Source organism: Aphelocoma coerulescens, chromosome 1A (genome assembly GCF_041296385.1).
Source record: "Aphelocoma coerulescens isolate FSJ_1873_10779 chromosome 1A, UR_Acoe_1.0, whole genome shotgun sequence".
Taxonomy (NCBI): domain Eukaryota; kingdom Metazoa; phylum Chordata; class Aves; order Passeriformes; family Corvidae; genus Aphelocoma; species Aphelocoma coerulescens.
In genome coordinates this window covers 50696503-50723235 of record NC_091014.1, presented here as the reverse complement: position 1 = coordinate 50723235, position 26733 = coordinate 50696503, and the positions used below count along the sequence as shown (strand labels likewise).

Sequence of the window (26733 nt, the reverse complement as noted above, 5' to 3'; positions counted from 1 at the left end):
TGTGCTTCATTTATACATGCTGGCACTGGTTTGAGGCCAGAAGTGTTGTAATGACATTAAGGAGAAGATGAAGAACACATTACTTTGGTTCTGCCTCTTGTATGATCATAGTTCACAAGAGTGCAGGCCTGCAAGGACCATGGGAACAGGGTTTCCTCTCCTGCACAGCCAACTTTACACGGACAATGGCTGTTCTGCACTGGTGTGCATGACGCCTGCTCTGCCTTGGCAGGGAAGCAGCTTTAATTCCTGAGCATGTGACTGTTAGGTGTGCACAGGTCCCACACTGAGCAGCACTCAGTGGTTGTTCTAATGAAAATATTTCATGAAAAAATCTGGAAATATGTAGGCTAGCAGGCTACTGGGGCAGTGCAGTGGAAACGAGTTGGAGGCAGAAATGCAGCAGGGATGGAACAGTGGGATGGACACATCCATGCACATGGACAGTGCAGCCATGATAGGGGTTTGGGCAGACCTAGCTGAACAGGACTCAGTACATGACAGCTGTGCTGCAGGGTAGCAGCCTCTAACTTTACAACACAGTGAGCCTAACAAAAGGCAATCCTACTGCTCAGGTCACATCTTCTTGTGACTAAGGTATGAAAATGAGCCTCTGATTAGCTGCTCTAGTGCCAGTGCACCTAGGTACAAGCAAATCCCCATCACCATGTCCCACCAGAACAGCAGGAACATCTGGACTTGCCAATTAGCTGTCTGCCTCTGCGAAGCCACAAGCAGAGTGACCCCACACCTGGCTGACTTCAGTGAGTCTTGCTGCACTCAGGACTCAGTAGCGTGAAAGGGAAATACAGTTGACAGGTAGTTAGTTGGCTGTGCTCCAAGCAATCTGGAACAGCCCTCAAATGTTCAGTTTTAGGCTTGAGGATCCTCTGATTTTCATCTTCTCATTAAGTAGCAAGTAAACAGAAACTGTGTTGCTGCAGAGCAAAGCCAAAGCTGCTTCCAAATCTCAAGTGGCAACATGCAGCTGGGAGAAGTGGTGGCCCTGCAGATTAACGCCTGCCTACACAATTTTAAAATTTGGAATTGTCCCCCTGAGGCAAATAAAAGGGTATTTAATAAATAGATAACAAACATCAAAGGGGGAATTTTAAAGGACATTTAGGAGCCTGAGATGGACATAGGGATGTAAACAACTTCAGAAAATCTGCCTTCTAGGCCTTAGCAACAGCAGACACAGCTGCCCCAGACCACCATGCCACCCCCCACAGCTGTCTGTGCCTCCAGAGCCAGAGGATGTGCTGGGCAAGAAGCTTCCTCTGGGAGCTGGGACCCCTCACGCCAGGACCTGTAAAGTCATGCCCAGCTCCACTCTGGTCCTATCTAAAATCTGTGATGGTAGAGGCAGGGTCAGATATACTTCAAGTACAAATCATTTTCTTTTCTCTCAAAGACATAACACCACAATCATCAATAGAGGCATTCCAATCTGCCCATAACACCAAACTATTTATACCATAATGTTTCTTCCTTTAAGATCCAAACACTCACACAATTGATCTATTCAGGCTTCATTCCCACACAAAGCAAAAAACCCCAGTATATCCCTTACCAATAAACAAGCCACCTACTGCTACAGCTGTGGTATGGAACCAAAGAACAGGGCTGCAATATGTCTGTCATAGAAACCCACCAGTTTTGTTCTACCTTGAGACAAGACAGCAAAAGGGCCATCATATCTTGGCCTTCAGCTGTCCAATGGAGGGTACAGAAAAGTAGGGTCAGATTCTTCTCAGAGAAGAACAGTGAAAGGACAAGAGGCAACAGACAAGAGGTGAAACATTAGGAATTCCAGCTAGACACAAGGAAAAACACCTTACCCTATGGGGGTGGGCAGACCTGGAAGAGGCTGCCCAAAAAGGCCATGGCTCTCCATCCATAGCTCAATGGGACACAGTCCTCTGCAACGTGGCCTAACAGGACCATCTCTGACCAGGGGCTGGCCCAGATAACCTCCAGAGGTCCCTTCCAACCTGAATTACTCTGTGATTCTTTGACTACCACCTGCCACTCACTACAGCAACCACCCTGAGAAATACCATTACAGTGTACATTTTATTTATTATACTTACAAAAAAGGAAGTATAAATCTCAATGAAGGAAACACAAGCTTATGCTACAGCAACAATGTTATTACACACCACCAGAAACCAGGACCACGTGTGATCACACTGCATGTGGCCATACAGATTGAGGCTGTTTCTGCTAATAGGGAATAGGAGCAATAATCTGCACACCCGTTTTCCAGAGAAGTGCTTGTCACCCCACCAGACCAAACAGGTACAGCAAGGGTACACAGGACATAGCAGTAGCATAGGGATGTGTAAGATTGTGAGCAGAAGTGTTTTCTCCTTTATATTTGATGAGGATTCCTTCATCTTTGTAGGGTTGGGTGCCCTACAGGAAACTGGCTCGCCTGAGACTCCTCCCAGCACTCCAGGTGGGATACATTTCAGTGAAGCTGGGTTTTTCTGTTAGGTCAAGAACCTAAGTAAGGTCTCTAGAGCCCTTTTGTGGTCTAAGGCAGAAGAGACAGGTTCAGAAGAAAATCCATCCCATTAACTTGAAATGCCTCTCTTACAACAACATTCATTTGGCTGACTAAATTATGGGAATATGGAATGAGATTAATCATGACCTAGAGGTGCCTGCTCCTTCCCCTTGGCTTAGATGAGGTATAAAACATGAGGTGAGAGGTGAGTGTTGCTTTAAGGTGCTGGGGATTAACCCCGACCCAAGGGATGCCTGAGAGTGGCACAGGGCCCATCAGGGATGCCTTCTCCATTGGCTCCTTAGGGTGCCCAAGGGTCAGTGCAAGGAAGGAAACAGAACATCTTTCCTATGCATTTCTTGGGCTTTGGTGTTCCCCAAAGAGGGATTAGGTTCTTCCTAGAAGTGGGCAGCCAGGAAGAGAGAAGAAAAATTGACTTCCTCAAGGTCACCAGTGGTGCAGTGGGCAGAGCTGGGAAGAGGAAGACATTGTCCTTCTCCTGTTCCCCCCTCTAACAGCTGCCAGCTCATGCTCAGATGATGGGGGCTGCAGACACAGTTTCAGACCTCTGCTTCTGAGATGAGTTCACTTGCAGGCCAGGTGCTTATATCCTTGTATCAGCACCAATCTCAGAGTTTCTTTCTAAGCTTGCTTTAACACTGTTTTTCTGTCCAACAGTTTTCAGTTCATCCATTCTCTTGTCAGGAGAAAGTCTTTTGGGGCAAGCGGGGAGATAGCGAAACCAAGAGACGTTGCAGTATTTGGTGCCTATGCCAAAGGGAAGATCATAGACCTTGGAAACAAGCTGAGAGCTCTCCATCCCTCCCTCGTGGCTTTGCTTCCACGCCAGGAGCCCCCGCTCCTCCTGTGTTCCTGCAACAGCAAAAGGGAGATTGTTGTGTTTAGAACAGTAGGTGTTCAAGCACAGGGCTGCTTTGTGTGCCTCACACCCACTGCTCAAATCCCAGCAGACCCAGCACAAAATACAAATCCCTTCTACTTAAACCCTTCTAGCTCCAAAGGTCTTTACAAATAGTCACTAATGAGCTTCCAGACAATTCCCCTTTTCCTGCAATAGCTTCCAGATAAGCAGTCTTCTCCACTGCTTTCCATGGGAATCATAGATACCAAGACCAGTTTTCACCTGCCACGGGGGATCCAAGAACTGTTCAAAGGGGAGGTTCATACAGTGCTGGGAAAGCAAGGCTGGATGTTAACTGCCCAGACACTTCAGAGTGCATTTAGCTAGCAGTTACTAGTCAGTTACAGGTATTTATCCTAGCCAAAGGAATTCCTAAGTGCCTGTAACTGCTGTGGCAGCAAAGTCCCTCTTAGGAAAGGGAGTGAGCACACCTGTAAATTCTGCCCAGAGGAGCTGAAGGTTGAGAGCTACAGGAAAATTAATGAGCCAAAGGGAGACTGGCTTTCTGAGAAGCCTCAGACAGTAACAGAATCTCAGAGTGTCCTTCCTTCCTGCTCTTTTCCTGTACCAGAAGGGAGGGTTCCCTCTCCTATTCTTGTGCCCTCCCTCCCCATGCTCAGTGAAAATCCAAGGCTCTTTGCTGCCTGTGGGGGCCAGCTGCAGGTGGCCTGTCTTTGGTCACCAGCCTTTCCTACTGGTTTCCACTGCTGTGGCTTTAGTTCAGCCTCAGTTTTAGCAGCTCCCCTAAGGAGGCACATGTTGGCTCCTTCCACTTCAGAGGGCTTTCCTCTCTCCTTTTAACTAGCAACATGGTTCTAGGCTGGCATTTTCCCTGAAAGACATATTTGCCAAATAAACCTTTTCCTCAGCATGGGTTGTTCCTGACAAATTATTTAATTTTTAATAAGCTGCTGTTTTCCAGCCAGAGACCATTTCAGTGATGTCTCCTGTTCCTCACCCCTCTCTGGGAGGAGTGAAGTCACACGGTGTTTCATGGTTGCTAGCACAACTCCCATCCATAGAACAGGAGTCATGAAGACAAAAAATGCCAGGGAACAAACCCTAGGACAGGCATAAACTAGCAGCTCATTTCAGCAAATCCTACCTGGAATGGTGTTATCCAGGATAAAGCCCAGAAGTCCACCTACAAACATGCCAGTGGTGAGAAGCACCAGGATCACTTGGTCAAGCTGGATGATTCCTAGCAGAAAAATAAAGCTTTAGATAGTGATGCAGGGAGACACGTTTTATCAGCAACATTCCCGGTGCCAAGAGGCTGCAAGCTGCATGCTTGCTTGGCCTAGACTTGCAAATCCCAAAGCAGAGCGTAAGATTTGGCAGTGGAAGGGAAAATGATCTCACAGCCAATTTCAGACCTACAGTTTTATTCTACAGGATTATTCACAGACCCACAGTGGGCAGGAGATGACTCATAAATACATTAAGAGCCTGTTAACAGTGCAGACCACAGCACTGTCTGAGAAAAAGCCACCTTCTGCTCCAAACACATGCTGCACCTCCACAACATAACACCTAACAGTTCCCTACAGGAGCAAGAGCTTCAGTTCCCGAAGAAATATGAGTATATTTAGCATGGGATTGCACCACAAGCTCATCAGGTGTGATGTTTCCCCTTGAGGACTAAGGGCCATGAGCAAAGCCCAGTGGCACTGAGCATCTGACAGACCATCTATAGAGTGTGTGGTTTGTGGGCCCAGCTCTTTAATCAGCCCACCCAGCACACCATATAGACTTTAAGAGAGGACACTCTGGCCTTTGTGATGAAGACATTAATCATACAAGACACAGTGAAGGGCCAGCTGTTGGAGAACTGGAAATTTCAATAAAGTGAACTTGATGGAATTTAGTAGAGGAGTATGCTCTTGTGTTTTGAAAGTCCAGCATTTTATTGTGTAGGAGCACATGAGAAAGCCTCATTCATCAAGAACCTTGACCAAGATTCAGCCCTGGAGTATTCTCTTGCCCCACCCCAGGAATATGTCACAGGGAAGTGTTCTGCAATCCTTAGCCCAAGAAGAATCTGCTGAGGTGCAGTCACTGACCAAAAGCAGAGATTTCTGCACCAGAGCTCTGCATCAAAGCAAAAGACAAAAACAGTCCACAAGTAAAGAAACAGGCAAAGCACAGGTTTTAGTGTTTTATCAGGAAAAACTGTTTTAAAATACTTCTCTGATCAGCCTTTCCTTAAGTTTTATACTACAGAAAATGCTTCTGCTGTCACTTCTTACCTGTTTCCAGCAGTGTACTATTTTTGCTTGCCCAGTTGGGAATTGTAAGGCCAGCAAATACAGAAAATCCAAAGATAAAGATGTTTCTTGAGGAGTTCATATCTGTGTACTGCACAGAGAGATTTCATACATTACCATGCATAAAATCTTGGATTACTGTTGTGTTCATAAGACATGGTGGGATGCAAACACTGCAATCAGGAGTGGACCCAGCCCTGGTGCTGCTGGGGCATTTGTGATCCTGCAGTCCCCAGTGGCAGCCAGCCCTGCCCTAACCAGGGAGCCCTCTGTGATTCAGCCCATCTGGGTATAGCCCCTTATCTTTACCTGAGGAATTGCCAACATAAATGTTGTGGTTATAGCTGACACAGTCTGGTAAGAATCTAACTTGAAACTGCAGGTCCTGTGTGCAGTTTTGGGCACCACGATATAAGATATAAAGCTATTAGAGAGTGTCCAAAGGAGGGCCACAAGGATGGTGAAGGGCCTTGAGGGGAAGCCGTGTGAGGTCACTTGGCCTGGAGGAGACTGAGGATAGACCTCACTGCAGTCTGCAGCCTCCTCATGAGGGGAAGAGGAGGGGCAAGTACTGATCTCTTCACTCTCATGACCTGTGACAGCAAACTGCATGAAGCTGAGTCAGAGGAGGCTTAGGTTGGATATTAGGAAAAAACTTTTCACCCAGAGGGTGATTTGGCACTTGAACAGGCTCCCCAGGGCAGTGGTCACAGCACCAGCATGACAGAGTTCAAGAAGTGTTTGAACAATGTTCTCAGGCACAGGGTGTGACTCTTGGGGTGTCCTGCTTAGGGCCAGGAGTTGGACTCAGCATATTCTGTTTCAATGAAATTAAGTTCCCTTCAGCAGGGATGAAAATGTGCTCACACAGCTGTTACCTGTAAATTGGAAATCCCCACTGCCGTGATAACTCCGAACATCACAAGGAACATGCCTCCAATCACAGGGATGGGAATGCTGGCAAGCATTGCCCCAATTTTCCCAAAGATGCCGCTCAGGAGCATGGCACAGGCACCAGCAATGATCACCATTCGACTCCCTACCTGGGGCAAGAGGAAGAGGAGGCAGTCACGCACGGACCAGCAGAGAAAGGTGAGGGGTGGCAGGCTCCAGCGCCAACCTGTCAGGCAGGGGTTGCAGCTCTGGCCCTAGCACTCCATGGCATGTTCAGGAACAGGCTTGGATGCAGCTGCTGGTGGGCTGGGATGCTGACACTGAATGGGAAGCATCAGTATTTGTGCACCATAAATATTTACAATGAAAGGCACTCTGAGAGCACCATACCTATTTACCCAGTGTTATCCTCTCTCTTACTGTTGACAGGACTTCAGCAGTTTGCTATTAAACTGAAATTAAAAAGTTAAATTAAGAGCACAGTAATCCCCACTTGTTCTTGCTTGTTCTTGCTCTAGCCTAGAAATATCTTGGTATATATACAAGCCTGGCACTGCAACCCCCCAGTCAATTCACTAGACAATTCTTCCACCAGCATTTAGATTGTCATCTAAAAGTGGCCTTCAATGAGGTATCCCACAATGATCCCTCCATTCCTTGGAGACCAAGATTTTGGAGACCTGAGCTGGCTGGCTGATCCATCCTGAGGTCTGGGATCTGATAAATTCTCTCCATGGTCAAGAAATAAGAAGTGAGGAAGTCTCTCGGTCTGTCTGAACTGGAACACTATCTCATCACCCATCTATCTTCAGTAAAACCATTTTTTTCCTCATTTTTCCCCTAGGAAGAGTCAGGGTGGCCTTTTCTTGGTTGAGCACTACAACAAAGATGGGATGAAGCACCAAGCCATGCCCTTCATTCAGATCCGTTACCTATATGTAACCATTTCCTATATGATTAGGAAAGAAAAAGAGTATCTGACAAACAAAGAGTTGAAAGAGACGTTTATATGCAAAGTGAAAAGAAAAGCAGCAATATTTGTTAAACTTCCAATTCAAGATATGCTTGTCCCACACCAAAACTTGGACTGCCTAAGCAATCATGCTAAACTTACAGCATTTGTGTCGGGAAAACTCTAATCCTCTGCAAACATTTTATAATTCAATCAAATATTTTAATCCCTCCTTTTAAATATCTGAAGAATTTCTAATTACGGGACAAGCTTCCTGTGAATGCTTTCAACAAAAACATTCTCAGTTAACTAGTAGTGCCTCTTTTAAAGTATTTCTTAAACACGTCCCTTTAAAATATTTTAAGTCTTTCTTGATTGTGAAAGATAAATGAAGATTTGGTGTGGAGTTTCAAAAGCATGCATTGCCTTCAGGTGGGCTTTTTATATTCTTTGGCTTAAAACCTTGGGACACTATTACCATCTAAATGTTAATTGATAAAAGCCAACAGATCTATTTGTTCCAGGATTAGAACAAAGATTCAGATTCTCAATTTGCTAAAATGTTGAATTACCATGGAGTTGGCTTTAAAGGCAAAAGACCTAATCCAGTGATAGCACTGCGACCATCTTCTGCTAAAGCCACTAGTTTAGAGTTTGTTTCAACTATGTCAGGAAAACAATAAAATCAGTTCTCTTTCTTAAGGTTGAAGAATCTGCAGGGTTCTCCACATTATGTGGTGATTCTGAGGCCTTTACTCTCTTCAAAATCCTCCTTTTCTTGGAAAGGAGTGCTCAGTACTGGCATACTGGGCCTGATCAAGCAGTTTAAATATTGGTGCCCGGTGCCATGTAAGATGTTGCATCTTGGCAGCTTCTAGCAGCTTCTCCTTGACTTATCTGTCAGCCCCTGTATGTATCTGAGATCTCCAAAGACTCCTCAGGTGGTGCTGGACATCTCTGTTTAAGAAGAGGAAACAAGTCCCTTTTGTTTCCATTTGTTATAGAAAAACATGTTTCCCACAAAAAAAAAAAAGAAATCTGCCTTGTGCTCTCAGCACCCCCATATGTCCCAACCAGAGTGTTCACACTGATTTAAATTGACTGAGATGACACTCATTTTCAGCTCATTTAAGTGTGGACAGAGTGAGCAGAAGTGGGATCCAAGGGAAATATCTGTCCTGAATTGGCAAAGATGGCATGTCCACCTGGAGGGCTTAGCGTACATTGTGAGAATACACGTCCTATAATCTGGTAATTATGAATCTGGGCAGCATCCCATACATACAGTGCAGCACACGTCAGGAAAGACTTGGCTCAGGTAAATGGTTTGTATGCACAGACTTCCTAGCAACAAGGTACAAGTGGTGACAGGCTAAACTGGACTCCAAGCAGACATCCAGACAGCCCTTGGTGCTTGAGGCAGCAACCTCAGCCAAACACTAACACCGCAATGTGAGAAAAATGGTTATTGTGAGTGAGGCTTATAAAATCCAGTGAAATAAGCAATATTATAGTGGAAGCTGTAAGTTAAATTCTACATTTATTTACTGACTCACAGCTCTTCTGGCATGACATTGCTTATTTGGCAATGATTTGAAAATGTTGTCCAGTTAGCAGCTAGATGTCTATCAGCCTATCCTCTGGCTGCAAAGCTTAGTGAAAATCTATGATCTGATTTTCACAGTTATCTCTGGAAATTTCTTTCCCTTATAAGAGCAATTAATATACTCGAGGAACTCACAAAACTTTATAGAGACATAAAACCACAAACCTTTGCTATCCCATTTTATAACCCCAAATAAATAGTCTACCTTTCACATGACTGACATTCTTGGGTTATATAAGTTGTGGAATTTGAGGCCCTATTAAATATTCTCCCTTTCACTTTCTCTCTTCTCCTCTCCCTCTCCCCTCCTGTCCAGGTTAGCTCAGATGTAGCATGCTCTCTTCAGCCTCACCTAGGCCAGGTGCCACGAGTGAGTGCGCCAATTCCCTATGCAGACCAGACGCAGAGAAAGGGAAGCATTGCCCACCTCTGTTAAGACATTCGTAGTGCTGTTGAGCTGGCCACCAGTGTGCCAGGGCACAATTTTCCAGCGTGCCTTTCAGGAGACGGGCTAAGGACACTCTCAGGTCCAGCACACACTCATGTGCACCGCTGTGCTGTACGCACACCACCACAGCCACCTGCTGCAGCGAGGCTCACCTTGGTGATGCCCAGGGCCCCCACATTCTCGCTGTAGGATGTGGTGCCGCTGCCCGTGCCCCAGGCCCCAGCCAGGAGGCAGCCGATGCCCTCCACCCCGATCCCGCGGCTGATGGCGTGCTTCGGCGGCGGCGGGGCCCCGCACAGGCGGGCACAGGCGTAGTAATCTCCCACGGACTCCAGCATGGAGGAAATCACCCCGGCTAAGATGCCAAAGATCCCGGCCAGGCTCACCGTTGGCGTTCCCCACTGGCCTGCAAGTAAAGAGCTCGGCTCAGGGGGGTGGGGCACATTTGCCCGGAATCTGCCGCGGGGGAAGAAGAACAGCAGGAATGCCCGCGGGTGTTTGCCTGATTTCTGACATTTCATCTCCCCCTGGTAATCATAAGTGGAGGTGCAAGCAGGAGCAGGCAGGATGGGGAAGGGGAGGCAGCAGTACCTGGGTAAGGCAGCCGAAACCAGGGAGCCTGTGACAGAACGTCCCCACGGGTGTCTGTCCGGGCCTGGTGGCCGTAGGCAGTGGGGGCCGCAGGGAGGACGCTGGTCACTGTCAGCGCGTAGCAGAGCAGCCAGCTCAGGGAGAGCCCCAGCAGCACCTGCCCATCACAAGCACCAGAGGGGTCTGGTTAGAGTAAGGCTGCGTCTTCAGCACGGCTGGGGTGGACTAGGTGTCTCCCTGCCCGACCCTTTTCCCTGCACACGGAATGGAGGCAAAGAGGCAGCAGGGGCTCCTGGTGGCCCTCCCTTCTTCTCTTCCTCCCTCTCAATGATCAAGGCCATGGGCAACCTTTTCCCCTCTGCCCCTTGCCACCCAGGCTCGGCTGGGAAGTGCTAACTCATCTGGACACGAGTGGAAAGAGCCCAGGCAGCCCATGCTGGGTGAGGCCAGTCCCCTGTCACAATCCCCCGGTACCCAGGAGCCCCAACCTACCGGGAAGATCTGGAAGAGGTAGATTGGAGAGAAGTGGAACTTCTTGCCTCTCTGGTAAGATGGCAGTGGCACAGCGACATTTTTCAGGTACTGAGAGAACAGAACTATGAAAAAAATAGTCCTAGAAAGAGGGAAAGTGAAACCATAAATGAAGTGGGTGCCCAGCTGCTGTCCCCACATTAAGTGAAGACCTGCTACCCAAGAACCCAGGACTCCAGAGGACCCATAAAAAACAGGCCCTCAGCAGCAGAGGGTGGCTCCCCACTTCACCAAGCCAAGGTGGAACAAGCTTTCCATCATGATCTACTGATAGCTCCTGCACATTTGCAATTATCTCTTTCCTCCTTATTATTTCAAGACTGACACCCCAGGTACTGCATCAATGAGTATGACACAGTTGCAGAAAGGTTAAAAATGGCTCCTAAGTAAAAGAAAGACCTGACAGACATGCAAGGTTCAGGTCCTGCCTGTGTAATTCAGATACACTAGAAATACAGGATTTAATTGTTTTCTGATTTTAGGTTTACCTATGCTGCTTTTCAAGGGGCAAAAAGATCCTGTGACACAGAGTAAAAGAAAAGGATTTGGTTTGGCTGCACAAATCCCTGTTTCAAAAGAAAAAACATGGTGGGACTGTGGGGCTGTACATGGTGCCCACAGAGCCCTCCCAGCCCGCCGAGAAGGGCAGAGCATGGCCCTGTGTCTGCGAGGGCTGCACGATGGAGGGGCCCTCCAAGGCAAGGTACTCCCATGTGCCCCCAGCAGCACCTGGGGCTCATGCTGGTGGAAGTAACTGCAGGTGCAGCTCCTCTCCCATCCCTAGCGTAGGACACATCTGTGAACAGCAGCACATCTGGGTGCACTCACAGCCTGCCCCCCATGCCTTTTACCCAGAAAGGCCAACCAGATGAAGCTGGAGGCTACCACATATGGAGAGAGGGGAGGGACTGGGCATCCCATTTCAGTTGCTGAGCTGGTAAAAGACCATGGACATTTCCTGTGTTAGCCAGGCCTCTGAAGGGCTCCTCATTATTTTTTAACAAATCTAAATTTTGTACATTGAGTGAATTAATCTGGATAGGATTTGGTGAGAAATCAGTTGTACCAGCTGAAGTGCACTGACAGTATTTTCCACATGTGAAAAGCTGACAAATTGTAGGTGCAATATTCAGGGACAGGCAGAACTCCAACAGTGCAAAGAAAATGCTATCCTCCGTTCTCTGCAAAGACACTCCACAACATACAGCCAGAGGTTATCTATCCATCAGAATTCAAAGCATTGGATAACTGGAGGCAGAAAGTCTGAGGAGGAACTGGTTCCCATTCATGGTTTCTAATGCTACAGAGCCCAGGCAGACCGTGTGAGCACACATTTTGTGCATTTGCATGAACAAAGGTGCTCAGCAGCCTTACAACTCACTGCAGAACCCTCATCTGTCTCAGGGAGGTGTCACTGCTTATTATTCAGGTTGCCTGACACAATCTAGTAACAAACTCTATTTTCAGTTGCTTATAGTTCTACCTAACTTTACCCATTCAGGATGAAAATTTCCATGGGAAACATCTGCCTCAGGCCAAATATTTTTGGAAAAATATATATCAAACCTATTTCAAAGAGTGACGTTCAGGAAATAGACATAGCATATAGCCTGCATGGAAAAGGTCATTTTGCCTTGAGCAGTAACAAGATCTCCTTATGACCTGGAGCAAAAATTTGAGATTTAGTAGAACTTGTTCTTTGGGGCAAAGGATATTGATGTTTCTCACAAAAATCTGCTCAGGTATGCTCAGTCTGCAACAATGACTCCAGGTCCCAAGCAGTCAGCAGAAACATCTCAGGCTTTTGCATTTGTAGATCATAAAGATTCTGAGCCTTCTGAGTATGTCCAGGCCTTGCCCAGTGATTAACTGTATGTGCACCATCACCAGCGAGTAAGTCACCACACACTAGAGGAGTTTCTTGTGGCAACAATGGGGACCTTCCATCACAAGAACTCTGGGATGTGGTGGGGCTGAACACAGGCCTGAGACCACATGGCTCCTGTTTTCCTCTTTCTCCATCCCTGCTCTCCCTCCTTCACTAATGATATCCACAGAGTATGGAGAAGGCAGCAAAAGAGGACACATGGCATGGCTCAGAGCACAATGATCAGGCTGGGGCTAAGGTGTCTGAGTCAGGAAAAAAAGGATTGGGATTGTCACGGGTAGAAGATGGGACACAAAGGAACAGGACAGAAAAGGTGACTTGGGCTGAGAGTAGGGACACAGGCTGAAGGACTGGGACCCCATTAATGGAGTGGCACAGTTGGGCGAAGAGTCAAGCGTGAGTCTGAGCTTAGGAGCTAGTGGCTGGAGAAGAGCAGCAGAGAAAGGAGATAGTCCAGGCAAGGACATACAGTTTGAAGAGGAAAATTCACACTGGCTAATCAAAGGGGTTAGGACAAATCACCAGAGCTGGAGAACAGGACAACAAGCCAGGGATATGATGGGAGAAACAATGGTGAAAAGACAGCTAGGTTTTGAGCAGGGCTTGGAATTGTATGGGGTGCTGGTGGAAGAGACCAGATAGGTGAGGAACTGGGGGTGGAAAAGAGAATTGGCTTTTGGGGTCTGGGAGGGCAGGTGCAGGGAGGAGAAGAGACCAGGAGAGAAGTGTACGGGAGCATGTCCTCCCAACAACGTGCTGTCTTTCAAGGGCTACAATCAAGCCTGTGTCTCGAGTCCCCAAAAGCAGCTCTGAAAGCACCAGCAAATAATGGGAGCCCACAGAGAAGTTAAAAACTTACTCCTGTTGCATGCTATCCCATGCTGAAGTCTACATTAGGGAGCTGAAGGTGCCAAGTCTGCAAGGCAACCACACAATGGCATTTCTCCTTTTTTAACTCATTTCTGAAATACCAAGGAAATTCTGCTGCAGTCTACACTTGTGCACAAGGGCAGGCACACAAATGTCCCTGCAAGAGCACTCACTGCTGCAAAGCTACATGTGCAAATAGACCTTTCCAGAGCCCCCCAGGCCCTCTCTGGAGAGAACAATTCCTCCTATTCATGGGAAGACAATATATAAAGCACCAGCTATTTCAACATAGAATACCTAACTCTGAGTGCTCAACTTTGTCATTTTAGGAATGTCTTTTCAACTTAAATAATGGGTGTGTAAGACAGTGTGTGTAGACACTGTGACAGACTGCACACATGAGGGAAAGGCTTGTATCTCTACTGACCTATGAACTTTGGATTTTCACAAAAATCAGGGGTTTTAACTCATTTTTTGGTTTTGCTGTGTTGCTGAGGGCTTTAGCCTTCTGGGGGTTGGAGAAGAATGACTATGCCACGTGGCTGCCTTGCACAAGCCTGTCACATGTCAGTGCTCAACAAATAAACCTTGAACCCAGGGGAACTCTGCTACAGACGGTGACACTTACTTCATATTAGAGGCAGGTGATTTGTGTACTCACAGTTTTCCCACAGAGATGTGAGACTTACATGAATGCTACACCCCAGTGCTGCCCAGCCATATCCCCAGCTGACTCAAACAGAGGTAGTGCAACCAAGGTGATGGTGGGGGCAATCGTCAGGGGGCCGATGAACCTCATCAGAAATCCAATCAGGCCAGAAAATCCAACGAGGATTTGAAAGCAAGAAGCTACCATGATAGTTCCTTGCACCTAGGAAAATGGAGGATAAAAACAGAGGTTGGAAGGAGCTCCAGCTGTTGAGCCTTTTCTTCATGTTAGTGCAAATCCAGCGTGAGAGCCAGGCTCAGTCTCCAGTGACAGACTGGCATAGAGGCCTCCTGCTGACAACAGTAAAACCTGGCTGAGAATTACATGTGGGAAGGACCACCAAAGCAGCAGCACAGCAACTCCCCCTTTGGCTGATGGATTTAGTCCTCACCAGAGCTAATTTTGTTCCACAGATCACCTCCTCCCCGTCCTCTTGGGCCAACCAAGCATGCGTCACCTGCCCTGCACTCTCCTGCCTGCTCACCCAACTCAGGGGAAAAGCTCTTGCCCAAAAACAGGAGCAGGGCCATGTCTACTGATCTCCCTTTTGGGAAGGGCTGCTGGGTCTCTTCAGCACACTGGTGGGGCAAGTGACTCATTACAGCCTCTTTATTTTCCAGAGTATCAGTTTCGATCCGGGAACACATTTATCACCCTGAACTTCCCTGTGTTTGACAACCACTGCCAAGGAGCCAGCAATTACATTCTGAAACGTCAGCTTCAGGCAGGGGTGAGGCTGCTCTCTGCCTTCTCAGATTTGGTGATAAGCCCAGACTGGTATATCTGTGGTGCTGAGCACCTTCCTTTCCCCAGCTCCAAAAGGAAGAGAAACACAGGGGCTGGGTGAGTGAAAAGAGATGTCAGCTGTGCCCTTGTGATAGATTTATGTGCATCAGTAGAGAGCAGCCTGTGCTGCACAGCAAAATCCTTTGTGAGCTTTCAGCACTTTCCAAGTGGTTTGGAAAGCACACCAACAAATGGATCAACAGAGGCAAATTTAGTCACTTGCTCTGATAAAGGCAATCAATGTAGAATAAGGCATTCCTCCTCCCTTCTGATTACCTAAGAATGCCCTTTTCCTTAATATTTACAGTAGGTTTTGCCTTGCCTTTTTTTTTTTTTTTTTAACTAGGCTTCCTGTGCTTAGACAGGGTTCTTTCCTTGAAAATATTTTCTCTCCCTTGCTTCTTCAAGGTTAACCATGCTTCACACAGAAGGGATCTGACTGGACCAGTGGAGACTGCAGGGACCATAAATCACACAAGGAAGTCTGCATGTCCTCTGTTCAGCAGCTTTTTTGATACAGAATAGATACTTAGGAAGCTGCAACAGCATGAGGGCCAAGGTTCATTGGGGATAGAAGTTTCTCCAGCTGTGGTGGTCATGACATGGTCAGGCACTTTACTGAAAGCAAACTGTCCTGATACAGAGCAGGTGCCACTGAAAAGGTAATGTACCTCTCGCATCCGTGTCTGCCAGACTTGGATGAATTCTGGTGAAGAGGCATTGACCAGGGTGGCATTCTGTGTCCAGGCAGGACACTTCCAAGTGGGGAGAGACAGCATTGCCAAGGTGGGGGCCAGGAATGTGAAAGTCCCTCCTTGAATAATAGGCAGCCTGGAAGGAGAGCAGAGGGAAAAAATGACAAGTGAGAATGATAGAAACTCAGCTCCATGTGGGTGAGAGAAAGGAAAGCTAAATAAATTTAAAAATCAGTTCTGCCCATGGCCTCTGACATTATCTTTTGAAATGTTGTGGCAGGTCACCATCAGTGACCATGGGTAGGAATTACTGCCCATTGCATGCAAGAGCAGTGACATGGGGGAAGAGCTGAGGTTCAAATACCAGCAGAGGGGCACACTGGTGCTACAGTCCAACCCTGCCACCCTTTGTTAAGGAAAAAGTAGTCCTCCTAATGGCCGATGAGACCACAGACCTGCACAGACTAGAAAAGCCAAAGGAAAAATCTAGAGGAGGGAAAAAGACCAAGGAAGAAAGATGGTGAGACACTGAAGAAAAGCTCAGCATCAATCTTGCCAATATCCAGTTGCTTCCTCTGTCCCCTTTGGCTGTTTCGGTTTTCTTCACAACCTGCTCATGAGCACAAGGACATGCACTAACTACTTTCCATGTCACAATGATCCTGTCTGAGGGTGATAGAAAATGTGACTTGGCTTTTAGTACACGGGTTTTAATGCCAATTCCTCTTCTGTATTTCCACTGAAACTAGAAAGGAAACCTGCATGGAGGGGTCTGTGGGCACTGACTGGGTGAGACCATGGCTCTCCCCCCACACCACATGTCTCCTGGCTTAGAGTATCTTTCCCTCTGGGAATCCCTCAGGCTGGCAAGGAGCTTGCATCTGCAGAGGAGCTCAGCACCAGCTTCATGCAGAGATTTATACAGCAAAGCAATGCTCCTTTGAGCTACACCAGCCTCTTTTCTTTCCATGCTCAAAGAAATGAAGACAGAGACCTAAAAGGCCTGACTGGCTCCTCAAAGCCCCACACAATTTTGCCCCCATTGCAGTGCAAGTTTTTTTAACCATTCCTCTAGTGTGCTTGAAAAACCCTAAGCTGCCTGAGGGCTGGCACAGCAGTCCTGAAACAGCCAAGGGAAACCTCCAAGGTGCCTTTGTTTCCTTCGTATAGGAAGCACCCCTAGGAGGAACCCCAAAGCAACCTCTCCTTGTGCCAGGAGCTCTCATGGCACCTGCTCAGACAAGCCATGGGACAGCAATTTGCAATTCATGTGAGTGATTTTGCACAGCTTTCCCTGAAACAGAGACATTTCTACAGTTCTTGAAAACAAGAGATGGTGCAGCTGTAACAGCACCATGTCTCTGTCACCTAAAACAAATATTTATATCAGTCATGCACAACTGAAGCACTGTCAAAGCTTTGAAACAATTTTGCTGGGCAAGGCACAAGAAACAAACAAAAAGAAACAGAGAAGGCTCAGGGTCATGACTTAGAATCTAACAACAGATTTATAGTTCCTGCAGTGTTGGTCCTTACGCCATTTCACAGCCAGTGTTGACATGGGTGGGCTCAGTGTTGACATGGGTAGGCTCAGAGGAAAATGGGGTGCCAAGGTGATGCTTATGGGGCACACTGAACTCTTTTCTATGGGGTTTGCAAGAGGGAAAGCTGCAGAATTAGGGAAGGCAATATTATGTTTTGATAATCAATACATGATGTTCAAGCATTTACTAAGCAAGGCTCACCACAACGGCAAGTGACCTGTGTCTCCCCTCAGAAGCCTCTGATAGTGTCTCTGGTGACTGGGACCCATTGCTGCTTTTTCATGCTGTGTAACATGACTGAGCTGCAGGTTGCAGTGGGTCAGCTCCTCCCTTGGCTATTGCATCATCCTCATGCCTTATAGCTGGGGTCAGCAACAAGGCAATTGCACCTTCAGCACGGCAGAAGCCATTCAAGTTTATCCCATGGGAACAACTCCTTACCATTTAATTTGATCTATAGTACCTCAATTAGCTATTCAGCCATGGGAGAGAGAGGCTCCCTGCTCCTCTTTCATCCTCAGCTACCAATAGACCAGGGGACATCACAGCTCTCAGGAATTCACCAAGGTGCCTGGGAGAATGCAGAACTCCTGATTTGCACCAGCAGCAATGGTCATGCACCCCAGCCTTAATTTAGCTAAGAACCAGTTTCTCTGTTTTTTGTGGTCAGGGTGCCCCTCCTTCCTCCACTAATCCTGTAACAATGTAGAAGGGGAGCACCCTCCAGGAAGTTTGTCTACAGACACTTCTTAAGACAGAGATAGAAAAGTTTCAGTAGTGAATTAAGCAGGAGGAGTAAAAACATTTTGTGGAGCTGACAGCTGACCAGTGATTTGATGGCAGAAGTTTTAACCAGAGTCCTTCAGATTCAGAAGCCAAAGAATGTGTAATTTTTGTCTTTAAAGCAACAAACACAGGTTCCCACCATACTGGAGTTAAAAACAGCCTGTGGAAGGAGAGAGGAAGCCCAGAGTTATGACAAGGGGAACAGAGGAAATTTTTCAAGGTCAGCAAAGATACAAGGTATTTCTGGAAAGAGGGAGTACTTGCAGTCATCTTGCTCGTTAAATGCTTCATTTTCTGGGTACTGAATAGCAACTCCATGCTCACCTCACTGCTGGCTGCCCATCAGCAAAGGATTTACCTTTTATGCCACAAATCCCTGAGCACGGGAAGTGGCACCACATAACAGGCTGTGCTGCTGAGCTCATCCCTAAGTGGTGGCAGGTGGACTTCAATTTCTCCTAATTATCCCCTCCCCTAGAGTTTCCTGTAGAATCTGTGCTCTCTTGACCCTGGGTCCAAATCAGAAGGCTCCTGCCTTATCTGGAGGATCGCTGGAGTAAGGAGCAAGCAGGTACTTTTTACTGCATGTTGCAATGCTCTATTATTTTGAGGACAGATTCCTTAAAAGCCCGACAAAAGGTATATGAAGTATCAGGAGATGCAAAATTCAGAACAGCAAGGTAGCCCTGTAAAGCTCTCAGCAGTTTCATGGTGCTTTGGCATGGGCCCTGATTGCCAAGAGTAACAAACAGCTCTCACTGATAAACTTTACAAGGTGATGGCCTAGCACACAGTAATTGCTCACATTCCCAGTTCTTGCATTTGGCCTACCTGACTCCAAAGAGGACTTGCAGCAGGGTGCAAATTCCTGAGACAAAGAAGATGGTGCTGATCAGGTGGCTCTGGGTCAGTAGATCATGCTGGAGGCAAAGCCCTTCAGACAGGATCAGCGGAACGGCTACAAGACCTCCCATGGCTGTCAAGAAGTGCTAGGACCCACAGAGAAAGACTGGGTGAAGAAGGACACAGAACTGACTCTATATTATTACCACGTTGTTGAGAGAACTCACAGATTTGTGCTTGGGCTAGTATTACCCATTCTCTCTTTTTTTTTTTGGCAGCTTTAATGCTCCATTAGGGGCTGTTGCAAAGCACCTACAAGAATTGGCAATGCACCCGCTGAAATGTCTCCTCCTTTACATGTCCAAAGACTTCTTGTAGTGCTCTGGACTTCCCAGGCCACTGTCAGACACAACCAGTTTATCCCCAGCACCTGCATACAAAGCTGTCGGACATAGTTTTCCAGGAAGCTGGGGACATCCCAAGGTACAGGGAGAGAGCAATCAGGCAAAGTGAATGCAAGTATTTCAGTCTGTCTTATTTGCACCACAAAGGATGACATAAAAAGCTGGGAATTTGGAGCTACATGTTCTTTGCCATCAGTAGCTTTTCTCACAGTGCAGTTATGGATAACCATAAAAAGTGAGTGCCAAAGAATGGAAGAATTTGGTCTTGTATTTGTCAGAAGAGTCACAGACATATTTCTACAATGACCTGTAGTTAATGACAAATCTGAAAATAATTTTTCACACTTCTTTTTGTTTTAATTATTAACCTTTTTTGGTCATTCTCACTTTGGAGCACAGGACTGCAGTGGTCGAACTGGTGGCACTCAGAAACTTACTGTATTCATTAGAAGCATGTTTTATTAAAATTATGATGCAGATGTGTTGGGTTGATGCACTCTAGATTTCCCTTTAAGGAAACAAAGTACAAAATTCTACCAACCTCCAAGCACAGTCCATCATTATCTTAATGACTCTGAGGTCTCTTTTTCCCCCAGGCTCCCTACCTGGGCATGGCATTGGTGGCACTGGGTCATTTAACACACCTGGGCACAGACCAGCCAAAACAGTGTGTGCCCTTCTGCTGAGTTTTTGTTGCCATGGGAAGGCTGAAGTTCAGAAGCGTTTGGCTACCTTCAGCTGCGGTACCCAACATGTTCGTATTAGCTATATGACACCCGGCCCCAGGACTCTGCCTGACCATTTACACTTCAAAGGGTGCAGTGTAGCTGTGGGCACAATGATAACACTCAGTGCTCAGGATGTGGACCAAAGGACTTGAGCTCACTGAGATCCACCCTCTCAGCTCCAGTCAAGACCAGTGAAGGTAAAGCACTCCCAAATTCAGGTTTCACCCCAATTAACTGGCTGAACAGCCATGTAACTTTCACCTACTCCCAGCCTCCACCTTCTTCCCCATCTCACCTGAATGCCCAGCAGGATGCACAGATACCAGGGAGGCACATCTATGACAGTGTAGCCAAGCTTGATCCCACTGGGGCCAGTGCCCCCACCTTCCTCTGGGCCCCAGGCAGCACAAGCTGATGAGGAACAGCAGTGACTCCCATCTTCATCCTGGACAACAGGAGAAACACTTTGTTAGCCACAGCCCAGCCCTGCAGATGCCCAGCAGCCACCTCTCTTGCAGCCACACTCCACATCTGGCAGGAACACCTCCTATGTAGCTTTCAACAATGCCACAATATTAAAAAAACAAATACTATGGAGGGGAAATTAAAATAGAGGCACAAAACACATATGGAAAAATTTTGTATGCACTAGTGTGTCTAGGCCTCAAGAAACAGTAGAGGGTGTCTCAATCTCAAAGGGACATCTGGACAAAGTGCATTAGTATAATTAAAATCTAGCTAAGGATGAAGAAACTGCAAGAAAGAGTGTGCAGTGGGTTCATCAGTGAAAGCTGCACTGTCCTCTGGTCTCTCTCCCTCCCAGCAGTTCCACCTAAACAGCATTTTTGATGAAATACGCTAAAACACCTGGCTGCCACTAATTACTGAGTAGAAGCACATTTTATATTTCACTTCCTTGGTCTTCTCTTTCCAATCTCCTTATGCTCACCCTTACCAGTGTTCCACCTTGATAAAGACACCTGCCTTTTGTCTTATTAGAAAACCCTGCTCCTACAGAGGAACTGAGTGGAACACAGAGACACCAGTAGATGGGAAATCCCAACATCCATGCCAAAGGAGCTGACTGAAATTGCTACCCAGGAAGGCTCGGGTCTCCTCCCAGGCAGCCAGAAGCCCCAGGGCTTCCCAGGGAGCTGTATGCCTTGCAGAGTTTACTTACATAAAGGTGCATTTTGCCAAGGAAAGCAAAGTAGGGGTCTGCTTCATTTGCAACAGCTTTTAAGTTAAGTAAATGCTCCTGGTTGTTCACTCCTCCTTCCAGCCCACCCTGACCCCTGTGCGCACACACACTCACACGAGTGGGGTGGAGAGAGGCTGCCTGGGAAACCGCAACACTTAGAGCCAGATACAAAAGCTAATTAAGATCCCACAGCATTTGTTTCATCAACCCATCTCCAACCAGCAAGTCCTCAGCCTGCTGGCAGCAGAGGGCTTTTCTGGGCTGACATGCCCTGCTCTGTCACGCAGGGACAGAAACCTGATGTCTGGAGAAGCTCAACCAGTTTGCCTGCACCAAACTTCTTTTTGTTTTCTTATCCAAGTCCTGTGGGAATATGAAGACACCAAAATGCCCAACACAGCAAAGTGTCTGCCGAAACACTCCCAGCCTACCTACTGATGGAGGCAAACAGGTAGTGCTGTGGTCAGGGAATGGGGATATAAAATTAATGTTGCGTTCTGTTGTAAATTTTGCAGGTGTGGCAGATTAACACCAAATTCATTTGCCTGACACCTCCAGGTTTCCATTCTCTTGGCTGAGCCTCCAAAGTCCCATTTTAGATCACACTGCTGAAAACAGGTCGTGTAATCCCTAAGACTCCAGACCCTAATATTGTTATTGATCTGAACTGTCGTGTGAGGGGTGGGAAACTCAGGTTGTAAGGGTATAATTGCTCATGAATTTCTTTGTTCAAGGTCCCTCCCCAGAGGCATGCAGCTCAAGCTGTTTCTACTGCAGTACCACTCAAATAAACTACCTTAATCAACTTAAAGCCCGAGACTCTACCTAGGGTGGAGAAGCCTCTTTAACAACATAATGTATTTATCCAGCCTAGGCAAACCAGGAGCATTACAAATACTTCAAAATAGATAGGTGACAGCAGAGTTAATTCAAACAGGACTCGAGCATGAACTTCAAGAGCAGAAGGTGTTCCTTAATAACTCCCTGTGCAGACATTTTCATTTCAGAACAAGAGAGCCTGAGCCATGGATTAACAAATGTACAGCAAGGTACTAAGACTGCCCATGCATGGGGTTATTTGGGGACAACTCCTGAGTAACACCACAGGTAGACAAATGCTAAGCTAGGCAGACAGCAGTAAGCTCTTTTCTTTTCATTGCAATTTTCCCCGTATTAACCAGGAGGCATATTCCAGCCAGGCAGAGCCTGTGCCAGTAACAGCCCCGCATGATCATCACATGAGGGCCTGACCCTACCCAGGAGCTGGAGGGGAGCAAGCAGGGCTCAGCAGGAAAAGAATGGAGTGGAGGTAACAGGATGAGACAGGGACTCAAACCAAAATGCAGGAGGTATCATCTTAAAATCAGAAAACATTATTTTGCTGTGAGAGTGACCAAACACTACACAGGTTGCTTAGAGAGGTTGTGGATTCTCCATCCTTAGAGATATTAAAAACTGTCTAGACACAGTCCTAGGCAGCTGGCTCTGGGCAACCCTGCTTGAGCAGGGGGTTTGGAGAAGGTGACCTCCAGAGTTGCATTCTAACCTCAGCCAGCCTGTGATGCTGAGATGCTGTCAGGAGGACAAAGCAGGAGAAGTCTGGAGCAGGAAAGGGAAACCACTATTGGGGGTTCTCAGCCCAGCTGCTCCCATGAATTCAGGGGACCAGTACATCTTCCATGTGCCTCAGGCTCCAGACACAGCACGAGGGCCCTCAATTGCATCTTAAGTAAGTGCATCAGGAAGGCAGTCAGGAGCTGAACTGCTTGAACCACAGGTAAAAGACCTTTGTCTTCTACCTTCTTTAGGATGATTCAGACCATAAGAATTCACAAGTCTGATATGTGTTATGGAAGAACAAATTGAAATTGAGAGCCTGTTAAAAATAAGGAAAGAAAACTCTGACTGGCTCTGAGCACTTCCCTGAGGCTCTGCCCACAGCTGGCACAACACCTCCACTGCACATAGCAAACTCACTGAGGGCTACCCAAGAAATGTGTGATTTGTACACTAGGAGGTTAAATGCTTCCTCCAAGGTAGCACAGACAGGTGGTCTGTACCAAGGTTGCAGGACCCCACTCCTTCACACCTGCTGACAGGAAATAAGCAAAGTTTTTAGTTTCTAATGGAGGTGACCCCTGCTGTGGGATAGGAAAGGGGCTTCCCCGCCCCAGGACCTTGCTTCATGACTGTTAAAGCTAGCAGCATTCTCAGTGCACCCCACACCCCTGCACTGGTACATCATTTACAGCTTTTACTACGCTGCTATAATTCTCCAGGGTGCCCTCCACAGCTGACACCCAAATCCCTTCTTCCCACCTTTCTGACAATTCACCTCACTGGAAATAGGTCCAGAAGACAAAGAAACATGGTATTTACTAGGCTAAATTTCTATTATAATTTTTCTAATTAATACATAAAATGCTTTACCCAGGAACACAGCCAGAAGCTCACTTGCTTTTCAGTACAGATACACTTGCACTGCCATTCATCTACATTATCATTTTAGAAATAATGGAGAGTAAAGAAGTTAAAAGAGTGCCAGAGAGTAGAAAGTATGCTGAGTCTGCAGCAGCAGCAGAGGCTGTAGTGAAGAAATCATTCCTGTCAATAAGATTCTTGTCAGTAAGAGCCAAGACAGAAGTTAAGCACACACCAGAATTATTGCAGCAGCCCGAGCCCCCGGCTTTCCCTTTCTTCTCCTTTCACAGGGCTTGCACCTGTTTATGCAAGAATTCCCCTTCAGAGAGCAGACTCACCACAAAGCTGGGGTTATCTAGCCCGTTGAGATCTTTGTCTGAAGAGGGGGTCATGCCTTCCACTTGCCTTCACCGACTGCCTTGAAAAAGAGCCAGTCAGAAGAGGAAAGCCTCCCAAATTCCCACTCCGTCCAGTCAAAACCACCCTAAAAGAAACAGGGTGAGAAGATGCAGAAGCTGGATTTCAGGAGCCAAACAGTGCTCAGTCCTAGCTATTCATGTGAGCTGTATCGCAGAAGCATTTCCTTTTCTTTGGCTTAGATAAACGACTCCTTTTCTCCAGCTGATTAGAGGACTGGCATTCAAATCAAACTGGAAAGCAGCCCTTCCCTGGAATGAGTTAATCAGTACCTCATGACAGAAAAAACTTCATCCATAGGTAAGGATGCTGGAGGATATCAGAGGCATCCTGCACAGCCTTGGAAATTGTTGCTTCATTACTGTTTCAAGAGCAACTTGCATTTTTTTGTGTGGGTCAGGCCTGTTTAAAGATTTCTGTCATCACCTTTGGGAAATTCAATTATTAGATAGTTTCACTTCCTTCATATGTAAACAACTGTGTATTTTGGCTTCGGTACAAACACTGTCATCTTGTGGGGTTCTCCTATTACAGCCTGAAAAGAATGAAGCTTTTCTGTGAATTTATTTATGGCAGCAATCAACAATCACGTGTTGAGATATATAAGTTGTTTAGCTTAAATAAGTTTTAAATAGAATGAGTCATAGTTGTAATACTGTGTGATTTAGAATGCTGTTTGCTTAGCTTTACTTGCTTAGCATGAGTAGCTAGATTTACAGAAGCCTTGGGCCACAAGCTGTGGACTTTCACTGACATATGCTTTTGGCTGAAAAACAGTTAATTTTCCTAGTAATTGGTACAGTGCTGTGTTTTGTCTTTAGTATGAGAAAAATATTGATAATACACTGATGCTTTAGTTGTAATATTTATCCTGAGTCTAACACTTTTTTAGTTCCCCATGTTCTGCCAGAGAACAGGTGCACAAGAAATGCAAAACAGAAGATAAAGATGCTACAACCATCAACTCAATAAAATTAGGCAATGGCCTGCCTGCATGGAGACAGAGAAGGAATCCAGTAAGATATTAGAAGACACAGACCAAAAATCACCATTGGACTAAAAATGTGCATTAAGAGCATATGAAGGGCAGGTGTGCAATCTTAAGCATATAATTGCCTGGGGATTTCTTTGTTCATGGTCCCTCTCTGAAGGCATTCAGCTCAAGCTGACCTGTTGCTGTACCATTCTGTTAAATTCTTTATTTTTATAAATTCTGATGCCTGAGACTCTGTTGTGGGAAACCTATGGTTGAGCCTGAATGAGGAGGAAGTGCACCTGAGAGCACGTGTGTGTGTGTGTGTGTGTGTGGAAAGGGACACCCATTGGCTCATGGAGCTGCTCGCTGCGAAACGACTTTGGTCTCAGCTGTTATAGTCTTGGGTGAGGGGTGGGTGTGTGTGTGTGACTCCTGGAATGCTCAGGCAGCGGCTACTCCTTTCACACAAGTCGTCAGAACATGACACCAGAGAGGTACAGAAAACATAAGACTGAAAAAAGATGACTTCAGGTCATCTGATTATCCCCATGCAGCTAAGGATCCTAGCTCACGACCATCAGATGGCCCAAAGCATAGTTACCCTTTTCTTAACAAGTAGCAAATGGTGTTAACGCTCCATCAAACCATTCTGGACACCCTAGCCCTCCCCTACTTAGATTAAATTCTGTTTAATTTAATGGCTTCCTAAGAAGGTGAGCTTCCAAGACCAGTTGCAAAAAACTCCTTCAGAGAGGGGCATGTCATCACCCACACTTAGTGACCAGCCATTGGCAACATCTGGTTTCCACAAAGGATGCAGTGGAACTGAAATAAATCCCAGTCCCTACTTCTTCTACAGAGCTTTGGTATTCTCAGATCTTCTCTTGAGACCAGGACTGCATTACAGATAGGACAACATCACCCTAAACACTGAGTGAAGTTACGACCTGCTGGACAGATAAATTCTAAGACATCAAAATCATTGAACCATAGGATGGTTTGCATTAGAAGAGACCTGGAAGATCACAGAATCATAGACTCATAGAATGAGCTGGGTTGGAAGGGACCTTAAAGATCATCTAGTTCTAGACATGGCACAGTATTCCTCCAGGGCTAGTCTATCTTCCCAGTAAATTTTTATGCAACCTCCCATTACAGAAAGTCTCCTACCTCCTAATTTCAGCCCAGCATCTTTTCAATGACTCCTCAGTCCTGCCATAACCTTGTTTGCAGATGAGACCCAGGTATTCAGTAACCAGGGCTTCTTAAACAAGTTGTATAAACTGGTGTAACATCCCAAAGGCATGGGTGCATAACAACACCTGTGTCATCTAGACTAGCATGTGAAACTGCCCACACAAATAGAATTAAGTGAACAGGATGAGAAGAACAAAATAATAACAACAACAACAATCCTTTTTCTCAAGAAAAGCTCAGCAGAAAACCAGTTTGCCCTCCCGGGAAATCCTGCAGTGCAAAAAATGCACTTCTTAGAGTACTGAGTTTGTAGATTTTAATGAAAAACACAAGAACTAAGTCCTACATAGCCAAAAGCCTGAACATTAGAGTAGGCCTGTTAGGAATGAAGAGTTTAACAATACCAGCCTCTGGCCAACAGAAGGTTAATAATCTGGAATCTAGATGAAGGTTATGAAATAGTACAATGTACATGTCAAAGTAGAAATTTATGTGGTCCGTGTGAAATGCCCCAGCCTAGAATATCCTGCCTTCTGAAATAAGCA

General features: G+C 46.4%; 1 protein-coding gene and 1 long non-coding RNA gene across 5 annotated transcripts; one reads left to right on the top strand and one right to left on the bottom strand.

Annotated features, from left to right (window-relative positions):
• Positions 1-1994: 1994 nt before the first annotated feature.
• Positions 1995-24804, bottom strand: LOC138103091 (solute carrier family 23 member 1-like). Of its 4 annotated transcripts, none has more exons than XM_069001103.1 (12): positions 23937-24802; positions 20272-20421; positions 18833-18990; positions 15648-15807; positions 14276-14352; positions 10685-10805; positions 10193-10349; positions 9754-10007; positions 6580-6744; positions 5684-5792; positions 4540-4635; positions 1995-3385 (listed from the first exon to the last, which is right to left on the bottom strand). In XM_069001103.1, the coding sequence occupies exons 1-12, from the start codon at positions 23988-23990 to the stop codon at positions 3117-3119; spliced, it is 1770 nt and encodes a 589-aa protein (XP_068857204.1). In that variant the 5' UTR covers positions 23991-24802; the 3' UTR covers positions 1995-3116. The 4 variants fall into 4 exon arrangements, with proteins under 4 accessions (XP_068857204.1, XP_068857195.1, XP_068857222.1 ...); XM_069001094.1 differs by having other exon boundaries at positions 14171-14352; positions 23937-24800; XM_069001112.1 differs by lacking the exons at positions 1995-3385; positions 4540-4635 and adding an exon at positions 5069-5525 and having other exon boundaries at positions 14171-14352; positions 23937-24804.
• On the top strand, positions 18510-20564 carry LOC138103112 (uncharacterized). The gene is made up of 2 exons (XR_011147662.1): positions 18510-18572; positions 19123-20564. It is a non-coding gene; the product is annotated as an uncharacterized lncRNA (long non-coding RNA).
• Positions 24805-26733: the final 1929 nt, after the last annotated feature.